The following is a 27,473-nucleotide window of genomic DNA, read 5'->3' on the forward strand; positions in this document are numbered from 1 at the left end:
TCAATAAAATGAGATGCTAAATAACTTAAAATCGTTTATCAAAATAAATTACTGAATTATCATATGTGTCGCGTCTTGTGGACATGGGTCTTATGTCATATGCGACCAGCTTAACTCCAGACCAGCCTGTGCAGTCGCTAGCCTGGTCAAACACTACGCTGTCCGCGTTAAAACCGCGCTTGATTTCGTGGTCTCATTAACCCATTCACGCCTAGCGTCCTGAAAAAAGGACATTGCAAACAGCGTAGACACAGATGAGACGCCGCATAATGCGGCGTCTCATCTGGGTCTACACTGTTTGCTTTAACAAAATTCTGTTAGAAATATTCTAAAAATAGAAATAAATATACCAGACATCCTTAATTTTGAAAATAACTTGATCCAATTTAGAAGGATGGGAGAGTCCACTGGGCATAAATGGGTTAAGATATATAGAGTCGCTCCTGATCACACTACGAGGATGCACTTGCTCGGCTGGACCTACGCTTGCCGTATGCCATATACGTCCTTCTTTTATAGTGATCTTATACTTCTGTCTATTTTGGACAGCGTCCGTATGTCATATACGCCCTTCTTTTATAGTGATCTTATACTTCTGTCTATTTTGGACAGCGTCCTCATAGCTTGGAGGCAGATCGCCGCCGTCTTTGGGATCGGGCCACCGACCAGCTCTGTCTATGTGCTCTAGAGAACGGTATTCAGGTGGTGGCTGGTAGGTGGCCCTGTCTATAGGATCGCCGTATTCGTCAAAGGCCCGATTGTCGTTTCCTCCACTTCTGGAGGCGACGCCGCGACTCGCCAATTGGACCGTGAATATTGCATTGGCCCGACTGGTATTCGCTCGAGGTTGTAGCCTGCAGCACTTCCTTCGGAGAATGCTGTTCTCTGAGCGCAGACACATAGTGAGTATGATTGTGACGACCATGAAAAAGGCAATCAGACCGCCGACTAAGGCGCCGATGAGGCCACCGTTCGGCTCGGAGGATTTGATGTCCGAGCAAACGTCATCAGGGCTCTTACAATACTTGTCCTTATCTGGTCCACACGCTAGGGTTCGGTGCACGCACATGTTTGAACACAACGCTTCGTCGTTGTCACAACCTTTATTTTGCACGTACTGTAACGTGAATGCGCTGATTTGAAAACTAACTGACGCGTTGGGTGACATTTTCACACGAAATGCTAACTTGTCGCCTATAGATTTTGATTTTGAGTAATCAATCGTTTTGGCATTTTCTGCTGAACACAACTCATCCTTTATTGGACGGCCATTGTGAACATACTTCACAGTTAATGAATTCTTGCACTCACAATGTTCGTTTTCTCCCGCACAGAGGTTGTTTAAGTTTAGATACTCGAACTTGAAGGCGATGACATAACCAAGATCCGTTACCAGATTCATGAAGCAGTCAGTCGGCTGAGATGGATTCACTCTTCCCGAGAAATATATATCTGCGGTGTAATTTCCCGATCCCTTACCGAGTATTGTTGGTTTTTTGCATGGGCTTTCAACTGAAAAAGAACAACAGTACAATGAACTCAACTGAACATAAAACAGTTAGAATTTGTTTCTGTTTAAACAAGAAATTAAACAAAGATTATGTAGCATACATTAAACTGAGGATGTGCTGGGACAACTGTTGTTATTTCATTTGAAATGGCTTTATTCACTATTTGTAACAAGTAGCAAATGATTATTATTGTTATTAGGTCGACACTAGCAGAAATAATGGGTAGCTTTAGTAAAAACCTAATTATTTAAGCTCGAATACATCAAACGCCGAAAATGTATTAAAACGCTCTCGAGTCCGTTTCCTGGGCAAGTCTCTTTTTGTGTTCAAGATGCGTTTTATTTTTGTCTGAGTTGTGCATGGTGATGGTCTTATTTGAACTGCGTCGAGCGAAATTGGGTATTAGTCCATAGCCGAGAATTGTAGCCCCAATTACGCCCCTGCATTCGTATAGCTTAATGAAGACTCATACCCTCAGCTAATTAGACCACCAAACGTTGAGTGATATTATAGCGGACAGAGTGGCCTCTAGGCACAGCGCGCGAACGTGCTCATGTTCAGCTGATAAACATGGGTGGTTTTACTGATTCAACATTTTAACTAGGGATGGCACAATTATTCGGATATTCGAATATCCGATTTAATGGTCAGTCTGCGAATAACAGAATTGATATTTTCATATTCGCAAATAATTTACCAATTGACCGAACTGCGTCCATACGGTGACTACATGTATCTAAACTCGTCACCAATCGCACTCAAATGTAAACAAACACTCCTTAACATTCCCGAGTTTAATGTTTATTGTATATTTACTATTAATTAAGACATATCGGCATATCGGAACAATACCCCAGGGAGGTAATGGAAATCCGACAAAAGCTTATTCCAATTATGAAGAAGGCGAGAGAAGAGAATAAGGAGGCCTACCTGAGGGTGGATAAATTATTCATCGACGGCCGGGATTACAAGTCGAATGCTTAGGAGAAATGTGGGAGTGTTGTGAAATGTGTAACCTGGAACGTTGAGGGGCTCACAACGGACAAGTCTTCATCACCGGAATTTGTAAAATTACTTTCACAATATGATATTATTTGTTTAACTGAAACATGGACAAACTCAAAATCGAATATTAAATTGTCTGGATTTAGTGATCCAATACATTCATATAGACGTTATCAAAATAAGCGTGCGAAGCGTGCAAGTGGTGGAATTATTGTATATATTCGCGATAATATACGAAAAGGGGTTTCAGTTGTTAAAAATGAAATAGATTGTCTATTATGGATTAAACTTGATCAACATTTTTTTAATACTGAAAATGACACGTATATTGCTGTGACATATATTGCACCTGAAAATTCACCTGTTCACCCACGATTTGATAGAGATATTTTTAAAACTATTGAATCTGATATTAATATTTTCAGCGAGCTAGGTGCGGTTTACGTAACGGGCGATTTAAATGCAAGAATTGGTCGAAAACTAGATTATATTGCATATGATCGTAGTTTAAGTAATCTTGATTTTATAGACATTGACCATCCTATGCCTAGGGCAACGTGTGACTTGAATTCAAACCGCTTCGGGGACGCATTACTAGATTTATGTTTGGCTACAAATTTTCGAGTTGTTAACGGTAGATTACATAACGATAATAATATTGGTAAAATAACATGTTTTACACACAATGGGCAGAGTTTAGTTGACTATCTGTTAACACGCTCGGAAAATTTTGTAAATATCGTGCACTTTACAATACAAGATTTTAATGAATTTTCTAATCACGCTCCCCATGAATATAGTTTAAAAATTGGGACAACTAGCAAAACATATAAGCGAGGACGTAAAACTTTTGTGAAATGGAATCCTATTCACAAGGAAGCTTTCCTTTCAGAATTATCGGGCGACATTGCGAATCTCGAGTTAAGTTTAAAACGAGGGATAGATAATAACGATGATGCAGAGGAACTAGCATCAATGTTTACTCAATACTTAACGTCTAAAGGTAATCCTTATTTTGCGCACACTATTAACTGCGATAGAAATCAATTCGATTCACATGACAAAAATAAACAAAAATGGTATAATGCGGAGTGCGAAAGTAAACGTAAAGAATATAAGGATGCTTTGTACAATTATAACCAAATGAATAACGAGAGCAATCGACAGTCAGTATTAGAGAAAAAGAAATCGTATAAATATTATTGTCGTAAATGCAAGACAGATTTTAATAGAACTTTATGACGTAAAATGGATAGCATGAAATCTAAGTCACCTAAAGACTTTTGGAAAATGTTCAAAAAAAGATCACCAAATCCTAACGGAGAAACAATTGAATTAAATGAGTTCGTTGAACACTTTAAAAACCTGGCTAAAAACGAAGGTAATATAAATAATGAAAACAGTATAAATTTTGTTCGCAATTTCGACAGTAACCATAACTTTGAAAGTACTTACCCGGAGCTCGACAGATACATAACAATCGAGGAAATTATCATGGCAACAAAACGATTAGGAAATAATAAGGCATGTTCTTCGGACAATATAATATACGAATACTTTAAAGAAAGTGTTCATGTAATAGGTGATGCATTGGAATTGTTATTTAACCATATTCTCAAGTCCGGGAAATTTCCTCACAGCTGGTCAACGGGTCTGATTATCCCCCTCTATAAAAAAGGCGATCCTTCAATACCCAACAATTATAGAGGTATAACCCTTGTGAGTTGTTTTGCTAAGTTATTCACGAGTATACTCAATGAACGCTTACAAAATTGGGCTACAGCTAATGACATTTTAACTGACGCACAGTTCGGATTCAAACCGGGTTATAGTACGGTCGACGCATTATTTGTCCTTCAATCATTGATTGAAAGTCATATCAATAATAAACAAAAACTGTTTTGCTGCTTTGTCGATTATTTAAAGGCATATGACTTAACGGATCGTATGCATCTCTGGTTTAAGCTCATTAGGTCCGGTATCGATGGCAAACTCCTGTCCGTTTTTCGCTCTTTGTATAACCAGATTAAATTAGGTGTCAAACATATGAATAGTATTTCCGATTTATTTGAATCCGACATCGGGTTATTACAGGGAGAAATATGTTCGCCAATAATGTTTTCATTATTCTTAAATGACATTGAGTTGCACTTACAAGCTGATATAAATGCGGGCATTACAATTGATCAATTATCCATTTATCTTCTATGATTCGCCGACGACGCAGTACTAATCTCAGAATCAGCTGAGGGTTTACAATCATCCTTGAACAATTTGTTTGAGTATTGCACGAAGTGGAATATAACGGTGAATGTCGAAAAAACAAAAATTGTTATTTTTCATAAAGGCAGATTAAAATAAGGCTATAGATGGGTGTACAATAATAATCCAATTGAAATCGTGAACAATTTTAATTATCTAGGAATAGTAGTTTCAAGCAGCGGCTCGTTTATACAAGCCACAAATACTTTATCAGCCAAAGCGCTTAGAGCGATGAACGCATTATTTACTGTTACAAAATCATTGAATGTATCTGTTAAAATAATGTTAAATCTGTTTGATGCATATGTTGCCTCGATTCTAAATAATGGAAGCGAGGTATGGGGGTTTACTAAAGCCGAAAATATTGAGCGTGTCCAACGCAAATTCTGTAAATGGCTTTTAAGTGTTAAAGCTTCTACTAATTCAAATGCTTTGTATGCCGAAGTAGGGAGATACCCGATGTATATATGTCGATATTTGCGAGTAGTTAAATATTTCTTAAAATTGTTCAACGAAAAATCTTCTAACTGTATTTTAAGTAATATTATTCGTAAACAATTTAAAGAATCATGTGATAATCCTCACTCCAAGTCATGGATATCAAACGTTCGGAAACTCTTGCAAGAGTCAGGTTTTAATGACGTATGGTTATATCCAGAATCGGTTAATGTTAACAGCTTTATTATAATGTTCCGCAATAGATTAAAAGATTTGTTTATTTCAAAATGGCGAATTGATGTAAATGACTCTCCATCACTATATTTGTACAAAGAATTGAAACCCATGTTTGAAAGATCTATTTATTTAGACAAAATTGAAAATTCGAAATTAAGAAACATAATCGCAAAATTGAGATTATCTTCCCATGTTCTATTTATAGAAACTGGTAGGCACCAAAATATTCAAAGAAATGAAAGAACATGTACATTTTGTTCAATGAATGAAATTGAAGATGAGTACCATTTTGTTCTTATATGTCCTTTATATGATAATATTAGAAATACATGTATACCTGTTTTTTACAAATGAAGACCAAGTATGTTTAAATTTGTACAATTGTTGAATGAGACTAGAAAATCTGTATTGATACGTCTAGCTAATTTTTGTATAAAAGCATTTAAACTTAGAGCCGAAAATTTATAGTCTTATGAGAGAATAGTTTTTTCCCCAAAATTGTGATTTTGTAAATAATTTATAACTGCATAATGTCTATATTTTATTTTTGCTCAATCACTAACGGATCATAATCATTTACTTAACTTTGTTTAACAATTAAGAGCCTTCTCTTTCTCTTTCATATTGCATTCTCACAAAAATCATCTATGTGTAAAAATGCATAAACATTTGTTGTTAGTTTGACGCATGTGTATGTATATGTATTTATGATTGATTTATTGTTTTTGACGATGAGCTGTATATGCTTAAGTCGCAAATAAACTATCTGTTCTGTTCTGTTCATATCAACTGCACATAAGTATCTTTCAGCTGCTAAACTAGTGTTGGTTGGGTGTATCGATGATTGAGGCCAGTTTAAACAATGTTGATAAACGTGTCTTAAATTTATACAATTTTTCTTAATGTCATATCAATTGAATTTGAGGATGGATCATTTTATACAGGACTAGGTTTAGTGTACCGTGCATTACAATTATTAAAAAAGATTATATAAATTGGACCATCCTTCAATTCATACAATAGTACGAGTAAGGCAAATTATATACACACATGTGTTTGGCAATCCCTACTCACATCCCACTTAAGAAAATCGTCCGTGTTTAAAACTTCTTTCAATATAATCGAGTCAATTTTTGAACAATCATTTGAATACATGTAAAAAAGACAAATAAACAAACAATTATTTTATCTTTAGTTTGATTTTTCGCGATTTACACAATAGGGCATCTAGAAATTTACTTGCTTGTTTCTGTCGTAGATGGCTCTTAAAAAATATTAAAACTGAAACTACATGTAATACGATTCCTTCCCCTTATACATGTTAGGTCTACCTGCAAACAACTTTTGAGATGTTTATGGGAATAAATAAAAAACATGGCATTATATAACACTTAATATTCAAAGTCAAACAACCCCTTTTTCAATTTTTCTCTCATCTCGACGAAAATAGTCCGACCAGAGAGCAGTCAATATTTGTACAGCTTACTTTAAACAAGAGCTGTGTTTGTTAAACACAATGCCCCGTACTGCGCCGCTTTGAAGCCATATATTTGACTTTTGACCTTGAAGGATGACCTTGACCTTTCACCACTTAAAATGTGCAGCTCCATGAGATACACATGCATGCCAAATATCAAGTTGCTATCTTTAATATTGCAACCGTTATGACCAAGGTTTACGTTTTGTGACAGACACACAGACACGCACATACAATGACAGAAAGACAGACAGGCCAAAAACAATATACCTCCGATCATTCAATCCGGGGGGATAAAAACAATCAATAGCTTAGCCTCGTTCTTGTAGAACTGGGCTTAATGCATCAATGTAAAGTGTCATCCCAAATTAGCCTGTGCAGTCTGCACGGGCTAATTAGGATCAATACTCTCCGTTTTGTTTTCGTTCATAGGAGGTCTCATCCTAACACAATCCAGTGGAGGCGGAAAGTGCCGTCCCTGATAAGCCTGTTTGGCCTTCAGAGGCCAATCTGGGATTATTTACATTTAACGCACATGCATTAAACCCAAATTTTCAAAAACACTGCATCATATATTACGCATGAACAGATGAAAAGAACACAAAAAGCACATTCACTGTACACAATTAGAGTATAACAGACATACAATGAGGATAAGTTCTACATTAAAAGTTAAAACCCATAGGATTATGGTTGTATACAATTGATACAGTCATAGCCATACATGTCATAAACAGTTGTTTAAACTATGTAAATGTCTTGGGCAGGTGTTCAGAAAGCTCCGTAAGGAAATCTTAACCTTAGTTGCAAGGTGCACTTTAGGATTACATTATGCGCTGACTTCTAATTGAAAAATATTTAAACTACCAAACATCCTAAACATATGAATTAGTCAAACTAGAAACGTGCGACAAACACTGATGGCCCCACACCACATGTTTGGACACAGATAATTCAACTATATATTCTAGGATAGACACAACGAGGTTTGACACAAAGACAAAGGGACATAATTCCACTAAAACCGGTCAGTCTAAATTATTTTTTTTTACCATGATATCACATTAAAGTCATAAAACTGTGAAAGTTTGAGCTATAATCACTCAGTAGATTAAAGGGCCAAAAAAAAACACTAAATTTTGGGACATAATATTTTTTAGTGGAAAAAGGGGCCATAATTCTGCAAAACTAATCAAAGCTAAAATCCATTTCTCTGCAATAATCTGCATAATTATTATTGTCAGTCATCTGTGAATTTCACTGTTGGGCAGAGAGCCTGAAGTTTAGACTATTTACATTAAAGGGATAGTATATTATGAGTGATTTTTTAGAAATGCATGTCAAAGATTAAATTGATATTGTAACTAACGATTTTTTGTGAGTTTTGGCCCTGAGTATTAACTGGCATTCAAAAGTATTGTAGACATCGTACACTTGATATTGAATGTAACAATACGCTCACCTTCAGCACACTGCAGCCCAGTCCACTCGAAGGGGCACCTGCAAACGTAGGAACCATACGAGTTTTGACAGGTGCCTCTATTCTGACACACTGGTGATGTCTGGTCACACTCGTTCACATCTGAAACACCAACAATGTCATAAAATACTGAGCATGGAAGCTTGCTCTGGGAAAATGGGGCTTAATGCATGTACGTGAATTGTTGTCCAAGATAAGCCTGTGCAGTCCAAAGACTAATCATGGACGATAACTTCCGCTTTAGTATTTATTGTTTAAATGTACTGTCTTCTAAGTGAAAATCAAGTTTAGGCAGAAGATGTCGTCCCTGATTAGCCTGTGTGAACTGCACGAGCAAATCTGGGACAAAACTTTACGCACATGCATTAAATCCTTTTTTCCAAGAGCAAGGTTCATTTGTAATACATCAGACTAAAAGTGCTGGTACTTCTTGTTCATATGAAAGAACAGCTTGTATGAAAGTAGACCAGGTTTGCAGTCATAGAAATCGCAAGTTGGACAAACCAAGCCTGATTTTGTACATTATAATTGAGCAATGCTTTGGAAATATGGGGCTAAATTCTCAGTTTTACCAAACAAGCATCATGTCTTACATTTTAAAGTGAGACCAAGATAATGAAACAATCCCACCTGCATGTGAATATGCAACCAACCCATATTAACCCTTTCCCACTCAGAAGCAAAGTGAAAATGGCTACATGCAACGAGAATAAAACCAGAAGCGCATGCGAGTAAGTCTATGTGTGTTCAGGGTTTAACACTGTTTGCTGCTCATCAGTTCCTTAGGGTTGGAAATAAAGCCTTAAATTTGAAATTTGGAAAGGTTGCAATCGTTGAAGTCTTAACAGTGTACACAATGAAACATTGTTCAGTCAGGTTGCAAACATTGAAATATTCAATTAGTATACAATGTGGATTCTTAATTAAATACAAGGTAATTGGTGTGTACATTGTTTTTTGCAAATTGAAGCAGTTCTCTTAAATTAAAGTGGTTTTTAAGCAACAACAACAAATTAGGAATACATGTTATCACAAAAATTTATACACTACAGACCAGCAATCAAAAATGCCTCTGTTTACTGCTCTCAGTTTTACAAACAAGCACTAATGTTAATTTGATTAATACAATAGCTGAAATCAATTTTCATTCAGAATCCTATGCCAAGAATAAAAAAAAACACAATACAAATACTACAAGGAGGCCTTCTATATTGAGTAAGCACATGTATATACATACATTGTCTTAAAAATAAAAGTGTGTGCATGATTATCATGTGAGTTTTAAAGTTTGCCCACATCACTGCTGACACACATAACATGTGTAAATTTAGTTTTAAACCTATTTATTTCAGCTCAATTTCATCAAAAGCCTAGGGCTAATTGAAAAACTCTTGAATTTGTTTCCTGGGCAGAATAAGTAAGTAAGATCGATGGGGAAAATCTCAAGAAGGCTCCCACAGTGGAGATCAAATCCATTACCTCCTGGTCGCTGCTGGACACCATATCAACTACGCAACAGCGACCTTAAACGATTAACTGTCAATGACTGCGTATGATAGTCACGTGAGTAGTCCACATCACTACCTATGCACATTACATATCGCTTACCACTTGAGTCAAAAGTCACCAAGACCTACTAGGGAAAAAGAGAAATGAACTTCGACGTACATTATGTACGTTGAAGTACATTTTTTTGTACTTCGACGTACACAATTGTACTTCGAGGTACAGTTTTCACCGACCCTTGAGTGTTAGCCAATCAGAAGACGCCTTTTAATTGCGGATAATTCGCTGGTTCTTTTGCTACTTTGTTTGTTAATTCCATGGCTGTATATTTATTTTTCGACCGATTTCTACCAATCTAGTATCATTTGAAAGCTGAAACTCTTGCTTTTACGAATATATAAATATACTAGATAGTTTTTGCGAATCAAGAGGCGTAAATACTGTTCCTAATAGAGACATAAATACGGGTTCAACAATATGTGTACTCGTCGCCGCGACTTAATTTTTCGATTGGCAAAATGTAAATTTAAGACATGATTATTTCTTTCTTCAAATTTACCGTCGAGTAAATACTTATTATTGTTTTTTTTTTCGATTTTGATATTTTTATTCATTTTGTCCTCAATTAAAAAAGAGATTGTAAACATTTATTATGAATAAATCTGAAGGAAAAGCGCCTCAAAAGACGGGTGTTTTGATTGGCTGTGCAGAAAATGTGTACGTCGAAGTACGAACATGTACGTCGAAGTACAAATTGTACTTCGGGGACAAATATATACTTCGTATTTGTACTTCGAAGTACAATTTTATGTTTACCAAGAGGGCTACATAGACTTCGACCCAAATGGTACGCCATACATAACAAGTGTAATCTTACCGTCGCTGCATGTCTTGCCGGTCCATTGTGGGCGACACCTACACTGGAACCCCCCTCGTAAGTTGATACACTGGCCAGCATTCATACACGGGTTGTTTGTGATACACTCATCAATGTCTGGAGGACAGACACAAGCATAATTAGGGGGTATTTTTTATCATTTTCATTTTGTGATTTTCCCATCAATGTCTGGAGTACAGAAACCTTGTATCATAGGTGAGTTTTTTTTTCTATCATTATCAGCACGTTCATTTTATTTTAAAGTTAAATGATCAAGCGATTCATATGTTTCACCGCATAAGGAACATGCTGTTCCAAAAGCAACTGACACAAAACATATGACAAATAACTCAAGGATCATAAATAACTACCAACACCTAATTCAACTTCTGCATGGAGAATTGAATAGCTTCTGTCACAGCAGAACAAATTACAGTAAAAGCAAATGAAATTTAACCAACGCGAGGAATATGTTGATAATAAATATATCAAACTCAACTGTTGTATGTGTAAGTAGAAAAATATAATTTATAAGATGCAGGAATTTTATATTGATTTATGTTTGAAGCGTATTTCTAGGTTGTTAACACCATGGCTGGTGTGCAACAATAATTTCTTAGCTAACTTGGCACATTTGTGCAGAAACTTAAAATCATTCTTGTAGAAAGTTAAATTTGACGATTTTTTTATGCCAGCAAGTAATATATCATCAGCAAACCGATTTCTAGTAATTTTAAATTAACACTTTACCACTTAGAATCGTATTTTGACGCATTTGTGGTCCCTTAGGAAGTTTAATATAATGAAATACTTTTCATACTATATTCAAGTTTTAAAGGCTTCATTTCCAACCCTTAGATACTAATGAACAGCAAACAGTATAAAACTTGCAGTTACTTGCAGGCTGTTCTGGTTTTATGCACATAGCCATTTTCACTTTGCTTCTTAGTGGGTAAGGGTTAAGCATTCTAAAACTATCAATTAGCAGCAAATGAGTACTTAGCCAGCCGTCCCTACCCTGGAGGCACATGGGTCCAGTCCACTGGGGTCTACACTGACACTGGTAGGAACCCTTCGTGTTGATGCACGTACCGTTAGCACAGCGCTCCGTTCGACACTCGTCCACATCTGTGGGAGGACAATTATATATGAACCTCACTATGGGAAATAGGAGCTTAATGCATGTGCGTCAAGTGGTGTCCCATATTAGCCTGCGTCTTTAATGTTTTTTTTAATTAAAGGAAGTCTTTCTTAGAGAAAATCTAGTTTAAGCGCAAAGTGTTCTCACTGATTAGCCTGTGCAGACTACACAGCTGCACAGGCTAATCTGTGATGACACTTTCCACACATGCATTAAGCTGAGTTTTCTCACAGCATGGCTCGTATACATTCTTTGCATACAGATAAATGCAATAAAAGTGCTCAAGTTCAATTTGTATTATCCTTTTATTTAACATTTCTCTAAATAGGCCGTCATCCCAGTTAGGAATTGGCATAACATGATCCTTACCACCTAATTGTTCCATATAAAGATATGCAGTTTAGGGGGTATTCTTTTGTAACTACCCTTACAAGCTTTTTTATTCCGCTGGTAAGGATGAAACAAAATGTTAGGTTAGAAGCCTTACAGAATTCACCGATGTAAATGAATTTCATTTTGATGAAATATTAATGTAAACCTATTTATTTTTGCATGATTGCGTAGAAAGCCTTAGGCTTATTGAAACACTCTCGAGTCCGTTTCCTGCGACTATAACCAGTACTTGCTGTACTTAGGGGAGATAGAAGGAACGCTCCCATTTGGGGTTCACACCCATGACCATTCACAACCATATCCACTACGTCACTGCGACCTCCCAGATTCGTCTGAGCATAAAGGGTTAAATGGCTGAGTACCTAGTTCACAGTTGAGTCCGGTCCAGCCTGCATTACACTGGCAGATGTAGGAGCCGTTGGTGTTGATGCACGTTCCACCATTGAAGCATGGCACGTCAGGGACCTCGCCTGTTCCGCACTCATTCAAATCTGCAACACGTATAATAATACATATTTTATAGACAAAAGCCAGTCCAAACAGTTTTGTGTTAACATTTTTTTTTACTTAAGCCTTCAATGGGGACTAATATGAGTTGGTTTGGTTTCGGCATAATGACAATATTAAATTCTGCAGATCAATTATTTTTGTTCAAATGAAATCAACTGGGTTCACAAAATCTGGCATTTCATTTGATCATTAATGTAGGGATATTTTATTCTGTCTCATATAAGACTGCGGACTTGAATGTTTGTCGGACAATTGATTTTGTGGTAGAGAAAACCATACACAATCCACACACACACACAAATACATTCAACAAATATTATTAGTTTCAGAGAAATAAAATGAAGGTACTACAATGACTATTAAATCTGTTCATATAAAGTCTTACAAACTCATTGCCGATTAGAGGCGTATTTTGACGCGTTTAAAGTCCCTTAAACAGTTTTATTTAACTAAAGACCGTTCTTACTAAATTCAAATTTTAAAGACCACATTTTCAATTCTAAGATACTGATGAACAGCAAACAGTATAAAACCTGAACAGACTAAGAGTAACTCGCAGGCTGTTCATAGGTATTATGCTGTTTGCAAATAGCCATTTTCACTTAGTTTCTGAGTGGGAAAGGTTTAAATGTGTTTCTGTGCAAGAAGCTTCATAAGTAAAACTCCTGTCAGATTTATGAGAGGAGCACTGAAAATCCACACAAATTAGAGTATAACAAATAGCATTGGTTTTACAGTAAGTTCAGCAAGATAATTTTTATAATTCAAGTGAAATAAAACAAAAAGGTATTTGAGTCTTTATTAGTTTAAACCTATTTAGTTTTGCATGATTGCATAGAAGCTTAACCCTTAAAGCGCTGGAGCTGAATTTTAAAGGCCTTTGCAAACAGTTTGGATCCAGATGAGACGCCACAGAACGTGGCGTCTCATCTGGATCCAAACTGTTTGCTATTCTGATAGTATTCTTTGAAAAAAATTCGAAGAAAATGCTAATTTTAGAAATTTAGCAGACGACATTTTAGCAGACGACAAATTACCCAGCATGCAAAGGGTTAAGGCTTATTGAACTACTCTCGAGTCCGTTTCCTGGGAATGTAACCAGCACTTGCTGTCTTTGGGGAGATAGAAGGAACGCTCCCATTTGGGGTTCAAACCCACGACCTCCGAACTGCGGACACCATATCCACTACGTCACTGCGACCTCCAAGATTCTTCTGAACAAAAAGGGTTTAATGGCTGAGTACCTATTTCACAGTTGAGTCCGGTCCAGCCTGCCTTACACTGGCAGATGTTGGAGCCGTTGGTGTTGATGAACGTGCCACCATTGAAGCATGGCACGTCAGGGACCTCGCCTGTTCCGCACTCATTCAAATCTGCAACACGTATAATAATACATATTTTATAGACAAAAGCCAGTCCAAACAGTTTTGTGTTAACATTTTTTTTTACTAAAGCCTTCAATAGAATCTTATATGAGTTGATTTTGTTTCGATATAATGACAATATTAAATTCTGCAGATCAATTATTTTTGTTCAAATGAAATAAACTGGGTTCACAAAATCTGGCATTTCATTTGATCATTTATATGAGGATATTTTATTGTCTCATATAAGACTCCAGACTTGAATGATTGTCCGGGATTGTAGCGCCGTTAAATGTCGCATCGCCGTTATATGTCACAGGCTACGAGATTTGTCGCAACGTTGACGAAAAATGTCGCAAGGAAGATTCATGTCGCAAATCCTACTGACGATATATGTCGTAACTTTAGCGATAGATGTCGCAACAATTTCAACTGCCGATATATGTCGCAACATTAACGATAAATGTCGCACACCTTTGTAAGTCAAGTAAACAATGAAAAGTTGAAGTTAAATGACTAAAACTTTAAAGGTTAGATCTAGATTACCCGATGAAGTTCTTTGGGCCGAATTTCACCAGAATGGTCAGTGTTTTGTTAGAATTGTCCAAAATGGTCAGTTGTGGTCAGTATTTTCCAAAATTTTCAGTTGCGGTCAGTATTTCTAAAATGGTCAGTTGTTGTCAGTATTGACCCAGTCAGTTCTTATAAATCTTGGCTCGAGTAGCCAGTTGTTGATTTCCCTGTGCTAAATGGACTGCTGTTATCAAGATTGGCGAAAGGTTGTTAGATGTGATAAAACTGTAACATTATAACAGTATCACAAATTACGATAACATTTTATTGATTACTATGTTAGTTGTATGACCGTAGTACATGTATCATTATCTAAGTTAATGTATTACTATTTTGCAGACGCACTTGCATATACCGGAGTTTTTACTGGCATACTGATGAACTGAAAAAACATATGTTCTTTTTATTTTTTCAATATCGTTGCCTTCAATTTATGCTTAACATATAGGCAGCGGTTTTCTATGTCGCCGATTCACTGACTTGCTGCAGAGTATCAATCTGGTGAAAAATAGCTCATCACCGATTATCAGTGAACTGAGCCTTCTGTTAGTCTGTTGTTATTAGTCTGTTAGATATTTCCTTTACTGTCGTGAATATAAAAGTATTTGGTAAGTAACAGTGTCAAAGATCATCCTCCGTACTCAGTAATTTTGTTTTAATAGATTCCCTAGCCTTTTGGAATTTGAACTCGTATCTTTTAAACTAACCAATCACGAAAATGACCGCATTAACATTCAACATGTATATATTATCTGACACGAGTTGTCGGTTTATATCATTGTTTGTTAAACGAATTCAGAAATTTTGTTAGTAAGCGAGCCTTTGGCTTTACTACTTATTTGGACGAGTTAAAAAAATAGTATGAAATGACAACTCGTGTCAGATCGTTTTTAGGTGTTCGCTGACGAACAACGAACAACGAAGGTTAATAGCAAGTTTTGCAAGCTAGATTTGAAATAATTTATCCATATTTGCTTAAACTCATAACACACATTTCATGCGGTGAATATGTGACTGACAAGTGAGAAAACAATAACAATTTAAACCTTTTTATACATTAAATTATTTTAGAAACGTACTTTTTCTTACTTTATTTGATGAGAAAGTATTGTCCTGTTGAAACTAAAGAAAAATACGTCAATTTGCGATTAATGCATTGCAGAAGATAGTGCGTTCGTAACAAAATATTGGTGACCGTGGGGAGGGAGGGGCGAGTTGGGTATAGGAATTACACGTTAATACCAAGTCATGAACATATTTACACATGAAATGGAAATAAATGTAATGAAACATTTAATTTCTATGGGAAAATGGCTGAACTGGGAGGGAGTTCCCCAAAGAAATCTTACATGGAATGCGATCTGGACCATGGAATGTGACAGACTTAGTTTCCTGCTTAAGTCTGTCTACGACGTGCTGCCAAGTCCAACAAACTTAATGACTTGGGGTCTTACCGACACGCCGTATTGCAAGCTCTGTGGAAGACCAGCGAATCTTGAACGTGTCCTGAGCTCATGCAGGACATCCCTGTCTGATGACTGATATAGATAGCGTCACGACAGGGTTCTTGCTTCAATCGCAGAGCATCTGGATCAAGCACGAAAAGCGCAGAAGACGACCAACAAAGGCCCTTCGTTTATTTTCTTTGTCAAAGATGGAGAAGAAGGGGCAAAGGCCAAACGCGCATGTGCAATTCTTGTAACGGCAACCGATTGGAGAATTGAAACAGACTTGAAGAAACAGCTCAAGTTTCCACAGGAGATCACCGTGACGAACCAGAGACCCGACATAGTACTCTGGTCAGCTGCATCAAAACAGGTTGTGATGGTGGAGCTCACAGTACCATGGAAGTAGCGGTTCGAGGAAAGCTTTGCACGAAAACACACAGTACCAGGCTCTTACAGATACCTGCACAGAGAAAGGCTGGAAGGCATGGTGTTTTCCGGTGGAGGTGGGCTGCAGAGGTTTCCCAGCGCAATCACTGTGGCGCACTTTTAGCAGACATTGGGTTACAGGCCAGGTCCCGAAACGGGCCATATCGGTTGTTGCATGTGAAACGGAGTCTGCTTCCTTGTAGCTATGGCGGAAGATAAAGGAGAAGTGGATAGGGGGACACAGGGCAGTTGAGTAGCGACCGGCCACCGAGACCTGGAAGATGAGAAAGTGAAGCGGAGGCTAACTATCTCCTGGACGGAAATTGATCACTTCCGGTCGGCACACCATAGGAGGACGTCGTGGGACAGTGCCGAAACGTCCGATGAATATGGCCCACCTGATGAAGGAGATAGTAGCAGCATTACGGCTGTATCTGACAACTACTACTAACAAAAATTAAAAAAAAAGTGGTTTGCTTGAAAATTTTATTCAATACAGTTACTATTATAAGTATGTTAAGGTTCATTCTTTGTTAGACTCAAACAAATCGACGCGTACACTCACGTTTATCACCTGTGGAGCAGATTAGCTTAGGATATTGGTCGTAATCGCAACGCTGGAACATCGAGTATTGAAGGCAAACCTTTGCAACTGTTTAGTATTTCTCGTAAGATGCTATAGTAAACAGTACACTATACGATTAACCCATTTATGCCCAATGGACTCTCCCATCCTTCTAAATTGGATCATTTTATTTCGAAAATTAGGGATGTCTAGTATACTTATTTCTATATTTAGAATATTTATTACTAAAAATCCTTTTAACAAACAGCGCAGACCCAGATGAGACGCCGCATCATGCGGCGTCTCATTTGGGTCTACGCTGTTTGCAATGTCCTTTTTTCAGGACGCTAGGCATAAATGGGTTAACCTGTGGGTGTTTTAGCGTGTTTATTTAATTGAAACGCAGTTCAATGGGAAAATTCGTGACAATTCAAAACAATCTATTAATTTTCGCTAAAACTCAACAGAAAACAACATAACTGTTTGGTTTGATCATTTTCGATATTATTGTGCGTGATATATGTTTAAATAATACTTCGCATTTTGACTCGGTACTAAACCGTCCAGGGAAAAAATAATGGACTATTGATAAAAGTTGATAACACAATTTGCTTTCAAGATGAGGAAACAAAAACTGCCGAAATAATATAGTGTCATGATAAGACGGAAATCGTTTCATTATCAACAAATGTTTGCCGTACTCGTTCAGTCGGTATTGAAAGACTGAATAGGCTAACGTTATTTGCCGGTTCGCTATAAATAACACAGTTTGACCACATTTTACTATCGAAAAGTATTGTGCTAAGATGGTTCATTTATATGACTCATAAATATATATTTTTTATAGACCCGCGTCATGCGATACTGGGTCTTATGCCATATGCGGCTAGCGTAGCTATGGTCTAGTCTGCGCATCTCGCAGTAGGTCAGCAGATACCTTATGAGACCACGCGTGATTTATACTGGACAGCGCAGCTCCTGATTAGACTACGCAACTGCGCAGAAAGGGCTTTAGTTACGCTAGCCAACGTGCCATAAGACCCATTTTCGCATGACGCGGCTCGAAAAGTATGATTTGAATGTGTCGATGGAAAACTGCGTGTTAACCAAATATTATAATACCATATATTTCGATGGTGAAAAAGTAAACTCATAATAAGCAATGTGCGGACACAAATACTGTGATCCCCCGTAGTAATTTGTTTTACGAACATGTACGTGTGGTATTCAAAAATTGTGCAATTAATAGCACACATTTCATGCAGTGTAAATGCGACAAACAAGTGACACAAAACTACAATAACAACAATTCAAACCTTTTTGTTTAACTTTATTATTCAAAATGTATTTTTCTAGCTTTAGTTCAAAGTCAGGATATTATATTTTAGCGTTTCCGATCGACAAAATCGACAATAGCGATTGAATATGTAAGTTGGTGATTAAAGTTGAAATTGTAAAAGAAAGGGTGCTTATAAAAAACATACAAGGTTACTCTTTATAGTTTATTGTATTCATTAGTTAAAAAGAGTTCGGTAAGCAGCTGGAGCGTGTACATATACGTCGCGACCGCAGCGAGTCACCCGCATAAGTTTTTCTTGAAGACTCCGAAGAATCGCCAACCGGAATGGTAATTATCCGTGGGTGGAAAATGGTTTCGCTGCATCGTCTGAGGAGGGTCGGATATGTGAACTTCTGCGGGCGGCTGTGTTAACCCATTCATGCCTAGCGTCCTGAAAAAAGGACATTGCAAACAGCGTTAACCCAGATGAGACGCCGCATGATGCGGCGTCTCATCTGGGTCTACGCTGTTTGCTTAAATGAATTTCTGTAAGAATTATTCTAAATATAGAAATAAATATACTAGACATCTCTAATTTTGGAAATACGTGGATCCAACTTAGAAGGATGGGAGAGTCCACTGGGCGTAAATGGGTTAATCAAGCAAGTACCGTCATTCCTCGACCCGGACGTAATCTCCTGCTGACTTCGCTGACTCTATTTGGCAGGATCGCGAAATGGTAATTGTCCTGAGGTGGATAGTGGTTTCACTACATCGCCGGAAGAGGGACGGAATCAGCAGAGGTAGCAGCGTAGAGGACGGGTGTGGCGGACCTTGGGCAGATATACACACCAGGATGACGATGGGTGGAAGATAATGGAAGTGTCCCAGGACGGTGGTACCCAGTACGCTCAACGTGCTGGGGAAACCGTTTTGGGGATCGGGTCGACGACTTGTGGCGCCTATTGAGGTAATACAAGCGGCGCAGCGCGCGAGGAGCGGGAAGTAGGTTTTTTATTTAGTTTTTATATATTTTCAGCACTCCCTTGGAGTAGTAACCTTGTTTTTTTAAGGGCGACCAGGCATGTATTTTCTTTAGATTGTCTTCCAGTACACATTAAGGTCTATTTGGATATAAATTATTTCGTTGGCGAATACCCGTCAGCCGAGAAAAATTTGATAAGCCACATTACAGTCATGTGTGTTGACAAAGATGCGTAACGAGAAATTCTAAGTTAACTTCCTAGTCCCCAAACTTTAATTTTCGGCGTCCAATCGTTTCCGAGAATGCTTATTAGGACGGGGTTAACTGGCAACTATAACTTTTGATTGACGTCGGTCGATTGGCGTCGGTCGGCCGGTCAGCGTTAACCGCAGATTGTTTAACAAATAATTACAGTTTTACCATTTACGTAATATAGAACGGTAACATTAATTTAGTACATTAAAGACAATGTCGGGCATCATCCTCACACTTTTAACTGTAAACAATAGTATCGTTTGAAAAGTTAAAAGCAAATAGTGAGCAATTGATCATTATTGCAAGTAAGTTGTGGAAACAACAACCTTTAAAGAATCTTCTTTGTAGCAATTTAATTTCAGTACATGTATATTTCGCTTTTCTATAGCCATGTGTTATTTTTGGCTGATTAAAGTTCATTCGTATGCATGCATATAAAATGGCGTGTTTTTATAAGAGCGCGATATTGTTGCTGTTGTCTGTCAAGTTCCACGCATGAAAAGCGTGCTTGTTGCAACAGACAAGGTGCTGTAACTAAATATAGACGTGCAATTCAGTACATGTAGTATTTTATGATGAAAAAAGTTAATCATAATAAATGCAGACGATGAGAAATTATTTACCCATTGAAACTATATAAAAAAAATACGTTAATATACGACTTAAACATTGGCGTAGATGTCATAAAAGACAATGTTATTGTGTAATTCATTTACAGACAGTTCACGTGACTATCGTGTCTTACTGTTTTTGCATACATTTTATTATTTCGCAACATAACGCATAATTTGTTTCTGTTTTCTTTTCCAATAGACTGTAAACCATCATACAATACAGACAAAAGATAAACAGCATCATTCTAATGGATGACTTCAAAGCCAAGATCGGCAATGACAGCCGAGGATATAAGGAAATCATGGGGAAGCAAGGGTTAGGCAAGATGAACGACAACGGGAAGAGATTCGCCGACCTGCGCGACACAAGTACATGTAACCTGGTCAATAGAGGAGGTATTTTCCATCACAGAAGGATACACAAGGCAACGTTTGGTGTCACCGGACCTGTCAACGGAGAACCAGATAGACCACCTGTGCATCGCAGGGAAATTTCGTCGCTCTCTTCCGGTTGTACGTATCAAGCGATAAGCAGACGTTGCTTCGGACCATCATCTCCGTGTCGCCCGCTTGAAACTAAAGCTGAATAAGAGTTGAACAGGGGGCTCAGACAACGCCAACGTTACAACACTGCCACACTGAAAGACAACTGGAAGCAAGAAGAGTTCAAGGTTACTCTCTCCAACAAATACCAGGTCCTAGAGGAGGTGCTTGAAGAAGTGACGATAGAGTAGACGTGGCAAAACGTGAAGGAAGAAGTGACTTAAACATGCCAATACTTACTGGGCTCCAGGTCTTACACCCACATGGAGTGAGTATCAGCAGAGACGCTTCAGAAAGTTTCGGAAAGACGAAGAGAGCAGGCGACAACCGCAGAACACTAGCCGCAAAAGTGAAAGCTCTAGAAGAGTACACCGAAGCAAATTGGAGCGTGAAGAGAAGTATGAGAGCAGACAAGCGAAATTACTTATAAATTGGTTACCTCCCCTTATCTATCGCATACTCTCTATATAGGAATCGGTACAAGCTTATTTTACCGGTACAAAATTGGACCGGTTATTTTTAGAAACATATCGCGAGATTATTCGAGGTTCGAGGGAAGTAATCCGCGTACCATTTCCGGTTTATTTTCCCGAACTTTTTGACAGCAGACAGGCTATAATAAATGCTCGTTCTTGTCAAATAAGATTTATAATACATATGCAAATTGAATACTATATAAAACTCAATATCCTCGCGTTAATTAAAAGTGGAAATTCTTGATATGTGAGCATGTGCACCTTTTTATTCGATTTAGTTACCAACGGAATGATAGAGAGATTTAAAAAAATAATCTGAGAAACGCCGCGCGCGAACCATAACATTGTAACGTCACGTCATAAACAGCGCTACCGATTGGTCTTCGCGTTATCCAATTAAAATCGCCGAATCATTAGTCTGTACCTGTTGTATATTATAGTCTACGGTTATATTCAACGGGCGACCAGTTAAAACTATATAAAGACGCTTGCAACAGAGGCGGAAGAGGCAGCCTATCAGAACAGAACTAAAGATCTGTACTCCATCACAAAAGTGAAAGCTCTAGCAGAAAAGTATGCCATGCCAAAGAGATGAATAAGGGACAAAAATGGAGGAGTAATAACAGATGACGGAGGGAAAAAGAAGAGTTGGATTGAACATTCTCAGGAGCTACTCAACAGGCCCACTTCTGCGAATCCACCGCTGTTTCCGCCAGCTACAAACGATCTGCCAATCAATTGCTGCACTCCCACAAAGGAATAAATCAGCAGCGCCATCAAGCAATTGAAGAACGGCAAATCCACAGGACCTGACAGCACACCTACATAAGCTTAAGGCTGACGTGAAGACCAGTGTGAAGCTACTGCACCCGCTCTTCAGCAAAATATTGGAAGAAGAAGTAATCCCAACAGGATGGAAAGATGGTTACTTAATCAAGCTTCCCAAGAAAGGCGACCTCAGCTCCTGCTCCAACTACCGAGGAATCACACTGTTGTCCATCCCAGGAAAGGTGTTTAATCGCATCCTGCTGAACCGAATAAAAGACGCAGTAGACCCGCATCTCTGTGACCAACAAGCAGGCTTTAGAAAGGATAGATCGTGCATAGATCAGATCGGAACCCTGCGCATCATTCTGGAACAATCCCTGGAGTGGAATTTGCCGTTGTATGTCAACTTTATAGACTATGACAAGGCGTTCGACAGCGATGACCGGGAGTCCCTGTGGAGACGTCGGCACTACGGAGAGCCAGGATAGAACAGCAACGTCATCAGAAGGTCTTATGAAGGACCGACCGGCAGAGTAGTTCATGGCAGACAGCTCACGGACGCCTTTGAAGTCAAAACTGATGTGAGGCATGGCTGCTTACTCTCACCTTCCCTGTTCCTGCTTGCCATAGACTGGGTATTGAAGACATCGACGGAGCAGAAGCAGAACGGAATACAGTGGACACTCTGAACACAGTTGGAAGATCTCGACTTTGCCGATGATCTGGCTGTTCTCTTCCAACCCAACAACAGATGCAGGAAAAGTCAAACATGGTAGCGGAAAACTCAGCTAGACTGGGCCTGACCATCAACAGAGTGACGAACAATGTTTTCAGGACCAACACATCAAACAACACACACATCGAAGTCCAAGGCCAGTCGCCTCCAGAGGTGGAAAGCTTCACATATCTCGGCAGCATCCTGGAAAAACAGGGAGGAACGGATGCAGATGTCAGAACCCGCATCAGTAAAGCACGAGCAGTCTTCCATCAGCTGAAGATCATCTGGGGATCCAGCGAAATTGGCATCGCAACCAAGATTAGGCTCTATAATACCATCGTGAAACCACTAGTCCCCTGTGGAACAGAGATCTGGAGAACCACTGTCACCACCATAAGGAAAATACAGGTCTTCATCAACACCTGCCTCAGGAAGTTTCTCGAGATCCGCTGGCCAGACAAGATCTCCGATGAAGAATTATGGAGAAGAACAAAGCAGCAGCCAGTTGAAGAAGACATGCTTCAGAGACGTTGGCGGTGGATAGTCCACACCCTTCGCAAACCTGAATCCAATACGACAAGGCAATCTTTCACATAAAACCCCCAACATGCTAAGCAGATGGGCCAAACATGGGGGCACCTGGAGAGACTCGCCCAGAACCGAGACGCCTGGAGGAAGCTGGTTGGCACTATGTTCCAGATGAGACCACGGGCGAAGATGAGATGAGAAATTTAATCATATGAGTGTGTGTAAGCTTCTATCATAAGGCTCGTTAAAGATAACATCGACATCGAATTCAACACCAAACTGAACAGCTTAAACAATCTTAAAACGGAACGAACGAAAGCGAACAAATTATGATCGGACCATTTGTGTGTGTGTGTGTGTGTGTGTCCTTAAATTGTGTTAGTTACTTAAAAGCTACCCGTGAAATCTGCAAATGTGTAGCTTGTCAGTGTTTTGACAAAAGAAAGTTTTCTTTCAATATTTACGACGTTTCAAACCAACGTTGTTATGAAAGCAAACTTTCCTTTAAAACAAAAAAGGTAAAATACGTACGTGTGCAATGCGGCCGCGCTTTAAAGAGATCTGATATAGAGATTATTTTCAATTACTATGCAGCAAAGCGTTTATAGCTCCTGTCATGGATTATGGCGTATCAAGCGACTTGTGGTTTCAACTGCATTTCGAAGATTTACGAATTGTAAATTATTATCTTTTAAAAATAAATTTCAATCACATGTAATGCCCAGGGTTGCGAGAGAATTAACATATTTTATTTGTATACATGTTAAACCTTCAATTTTATGAAGTGTCATTTTAATATTCATGGTTACCCATGCGTCGGCGTTGAGGTATTAAACCACGATTTAAAGTGGTTTTGGAAATATATCTTTATATCTTGAGGAAATATAGATTTGTTATGAGTTTTCACAAAATTAAATCTTCAAAGCAAGTCGCAACATTTAGCTTACCAGGATCAGATTTTTTTAATTTAATGAACTTGTATACAATATATTTTGCTTAAAGCGGTAATATACGATTTTTTATATGTGTTTAATTGTAATATACTGATAAAATATGTTACAATAACACAAATTAGGCAAGAAAAAATATACATTAAAGCAGAATTGAATAAAATGCATCAAAGACAAACTTAGCGCCCCGAGCCGATTGTGACGTACATATTTTCCTACAATAACCGAAGCATTCGTCTTTGTATTAGGATCGGAGTTAGTGTTCGTGTGTCGTATGAATAGATATCGTTGCAGGAATTCAAATAAATCGTTTAACTAAGTTTAGATTCGCATCGTACATGTATGGTTTACATGCTGGCGAATTCGGCTGTACAGCCGTTTTCAATTTCAGAATTAAATATCTGGCTTATTTCTCATTTTTCGACACACTTTCTTCTTAACTTTTACAACATGTATTTTAATTTATATTTAAATATATATATAATTAGTTTTTTACACATTTTATATAAATTCATAAATATTTGACAAAATCGTATATACCCGCTTTAATAAAAGAAAGAAAACTATTCCTAAGGTTGTTCTACATATATTAATATAAAGTCTATGGTTTTTGTTCGATTATTTATGCGTAAAAAACAACATGGGTATTACTACAAGTATTATAAAATCGTTACCATGCACTCATAGAAATATTAAATTAATTTACAAAATCCGAGTTTTTTAGAACGTACAATACTAGTTTAACAAAGAAATTCAATAAATAAACACTAAACGTTATCCTATGTTTTGAATTTATAAGAAATACATACATTTACCAAAATATAGTGTGTATTTCTTTAAGAAATACACGCTTACTACTGCTGACATGCAATCATTTTCTTTTTGTTCAGTCAACGTTATGATCGATTTGAGCACCTTCGTCAGCTTCGTAATTGATATTCGTGTATTATTCATAGAGGCCAAACAAAATACTTATTTCATTATATGGACGTCATTACATTCAGATTATAACACAACGTTATGAAAATTGTATACCTGTGAATTTAGTTCTAGGTTGGCGGCTATAGATATTATTATTCTTAATTTAACCCGATTAATCTTAACAATTGTGAAACTTTACATAATAAAATATGCACCAGTTATTGGTCTATGTTGTACAATTGATGTACGTTTTTATTAATATATAAAAGTGGCCTAAAAGGCTTTGAACAACATTAACAACAACAACAATAACACTAGATATAAACCAGTTGAACGTTTTAACGTATATTGCTTGTAGCATTACATTTATTAACCCTTACAGTGCGGGAACCGAGTTGTGAAGGCCTTTGCAAACAGTTTGGATCCAGATGAGACGCCACAGAACGTGGCGTCTCATCTGGATCCAAACTGTTTGCTATTCTGATAGTATTCTTTGAAAAAAAATCGTAGAAAATGCTAATTTTAGAAATTCAGCAGACGACATTTTAGCAGACGACAAATTTCCCAGCATGCAAAGGGTTAATGTAAGCATAATGAGTATGAAGTACACGCCTTTCTCGGATAGGCGTGGTAATCATTTTAGCACCTATCACAAAATTAAAATGAAACATGAGCTTTGCTCGAAAATTATACATGTAAACATGTTTTACTCGAGAAAACTGAGTCCTTTGATAAACTATATTCGAAGAATCCATGATTATTGTTTCAATATTATTATTTCAACTGATCCACGGACTAACGCTATATAACATCCGGCTAACAGCGACAAATCTTTGAGTGGATGAAAGGATTTTATTTTAATGAGCTTGGGATTTACGTGGTGGTAACGGAAAATTGAGTTCATTGACAGTAAACGAATGAAGTTATGCTTCAATAAACTAGGATGTACAATATTTGATTTGTTTTTGAAGATAGTAGTCACATTAAATTTCTTTTTTCTTTGGATGTTTGGTAATGACGCTTTTACATAAATATGTGCTTAATGGTTGTTTTCATGTTAACGTCTCATCTGAAACGTATGGGGAATGTGCGCATCACACGTTTTAGTCTGGTGAAATATATTTTTCTATTAATTGTTCAAACCCTTCAAGCATTTAAAGGAGCAGAGTATTATAAGTTCATGATATTGCATACAATGCGCAATGTACAGTTAGAGCTTGAGCTAGTCATTCGTCACCTTAAATGTAATGACTTAACTTTGACAGACCCCATCTGGTAGTTTGAGCGATACACATTCTAAAATAGGCTTATATTTGCAGCCATTCATTTTGAAATCCTTCATCGCAACGCGAGATTAAGTTCAAGTTCAAGAATAAGTTTGGAAACCTCAACCAACCGACCTAGAGGAAGATAATGAATGAAAAAATCATTGTTACATATAGACACCTACACCTTTTTGTTATTTGGAGCTAAGTACACCGTCCAACATGTTCATAAATGACTGTGTACCGATTGATTTAAAAAAAAAAGATTTCATTTATATGATGTTTCCTACAACTATGCAATCGTGCACATATTTTGACTTTATATGTTTGTGTGATAGAGACATTGAGCATTAACCTCGACATCAATACAAACCTTTCGCTGACAATGTAAACAAGTGCATTATCAGCAAATTGTCTGCAAGCATATAAGACGATTGTGGTACCCAGCTCGTACTTCAGTTTAAGGTATGATAGAAAAAGATTTTTTTCAACTTCATAATTAACAAATATTTTTAATGAAAAATTAAAATAAATATTAAAAAGCCAAAAAGTGTAGCGATTTAAATTTGATGTTGGGATTTCATTACATGGTATTAGTTGTTTGGCTGTTCGATTATTTTTTAATACAGGATATAAGCGTAGGGTAAAACTGTCTAGAAATTTGAATAACATCCGTGTGTACGGTTGTTTTTAAGCTTTAATATATGAAGCGTGTTAACAGTGAGTCAATTAGAATTGTGGTGGCTTATGTTGCGGATGTGTTTTTTTCATAAATATTAACTGAATCACACCCATATCTGTACGAGCTGTTTGGGCAGATTTTAATATTTATTTATCAAAATTATATATTGATAATAACTTATTTATAGCTAAAATGCATAAATACTACGTGTAAAAGGCAATAAAAGCATTTGGTTACCGCACTATCATGAATCACCCATACATATTTTAAATATGT

General features: G+C 37.4%; 2 protein-coding genes across 2 annotated transcripts in view; both read right to left on the bottom strand.

The window, feature by feature from the left end:
• Window positions 1-402: 402 nt before the first annotated feature.
• LOC127872988 (uncharacterized) lies at window positions 403-10,905 on the bottom strand. Its single transcript, XM_052416521.1, has 3 exons — window positions 10,794-10,905; window positions 8,393-8,512; window positions 403-1,512 (listed from the first exon to the last, which is right to left on the bottom strand). Exons 1-3 carry the CDS (start codon window positions 10,876-10,878, stop codon window positions 560-562), a joined length of 1,158 nt encoding a protein of 385 aa, XP_052272481.1. The 5' UTR covers window positions 10,879-10,905; the 3' UTR covers window positions 403-559.
• Window positions 10,906-11,170: 265 nt separating this feature from the next.
• LOC127871204 (fibropellin-3-like) overlaps window positions 11,171-27,473 on the bottom strand; it is a 30,497-nt gene continuing 14,194 nt past the window's right edge. Inside the window, exons 2-5 of the mRNA XM_052413943.1 lie at window positions 14,082-14,210; window positions 12,690-12,818; window positions 11,793-11,921; window positions 11,171-11,205 (exon numbers count right to left, since the gene is read on the bottom strand). Of these exons, the coding sequence (XP_052269903.1) occupies window positions 11,171-11,205; window positions 11,793-11,921; window positions 12,690-12,818; window positions 14,082-14,210 (422 nt within the window). The remainder of the gene's footprint in view (window positions 11,206-11,792; window positions 11,922-12,689; window positions 12,819-14,081; window positions 14,211-27,473) is intronic.

This window comes from Dreissena polymorpha, chromosome 3 (assembly GCF_020536995.1).
Source record: "Dreissena polymorpha isolate Duluth1 chromosome 3, UMN_Dpol_1.0, whole genome shotgun sequence".
Lineage (NCBI taxonomy): Eukaryota > Metazoa > Mollusca > Bivalvia > Myida > Dreissenidae > Dreissena > Dreissena polymorpha.

Excerpts from the sequence above, each read along its gene's own strand:
- LOC127872988 (XM_052416521.1), bottom strand. The coding sequence starts at position 10,878 with ATGAATGCTGGCCAGTGTATCAACTTACGAGGGGGGTTCCAGTGTAGG. Across the intron at positions 8,513-10,793 it reads CGGCAAGACATGCAGCGACG|ATGTGAACGAGTGTGACCAG; the intron begins GTAAGATTACAC and ends TTGGTGTTTCAG. Across the intron at positions 1,513-8,392 it reads TGGGCTGCAGTGTGCTGAAG|TTGAAAGCCCATGCAAAAAA; the intron begins GTGAGCGTATTG and ends GTTCTTTTTCAG.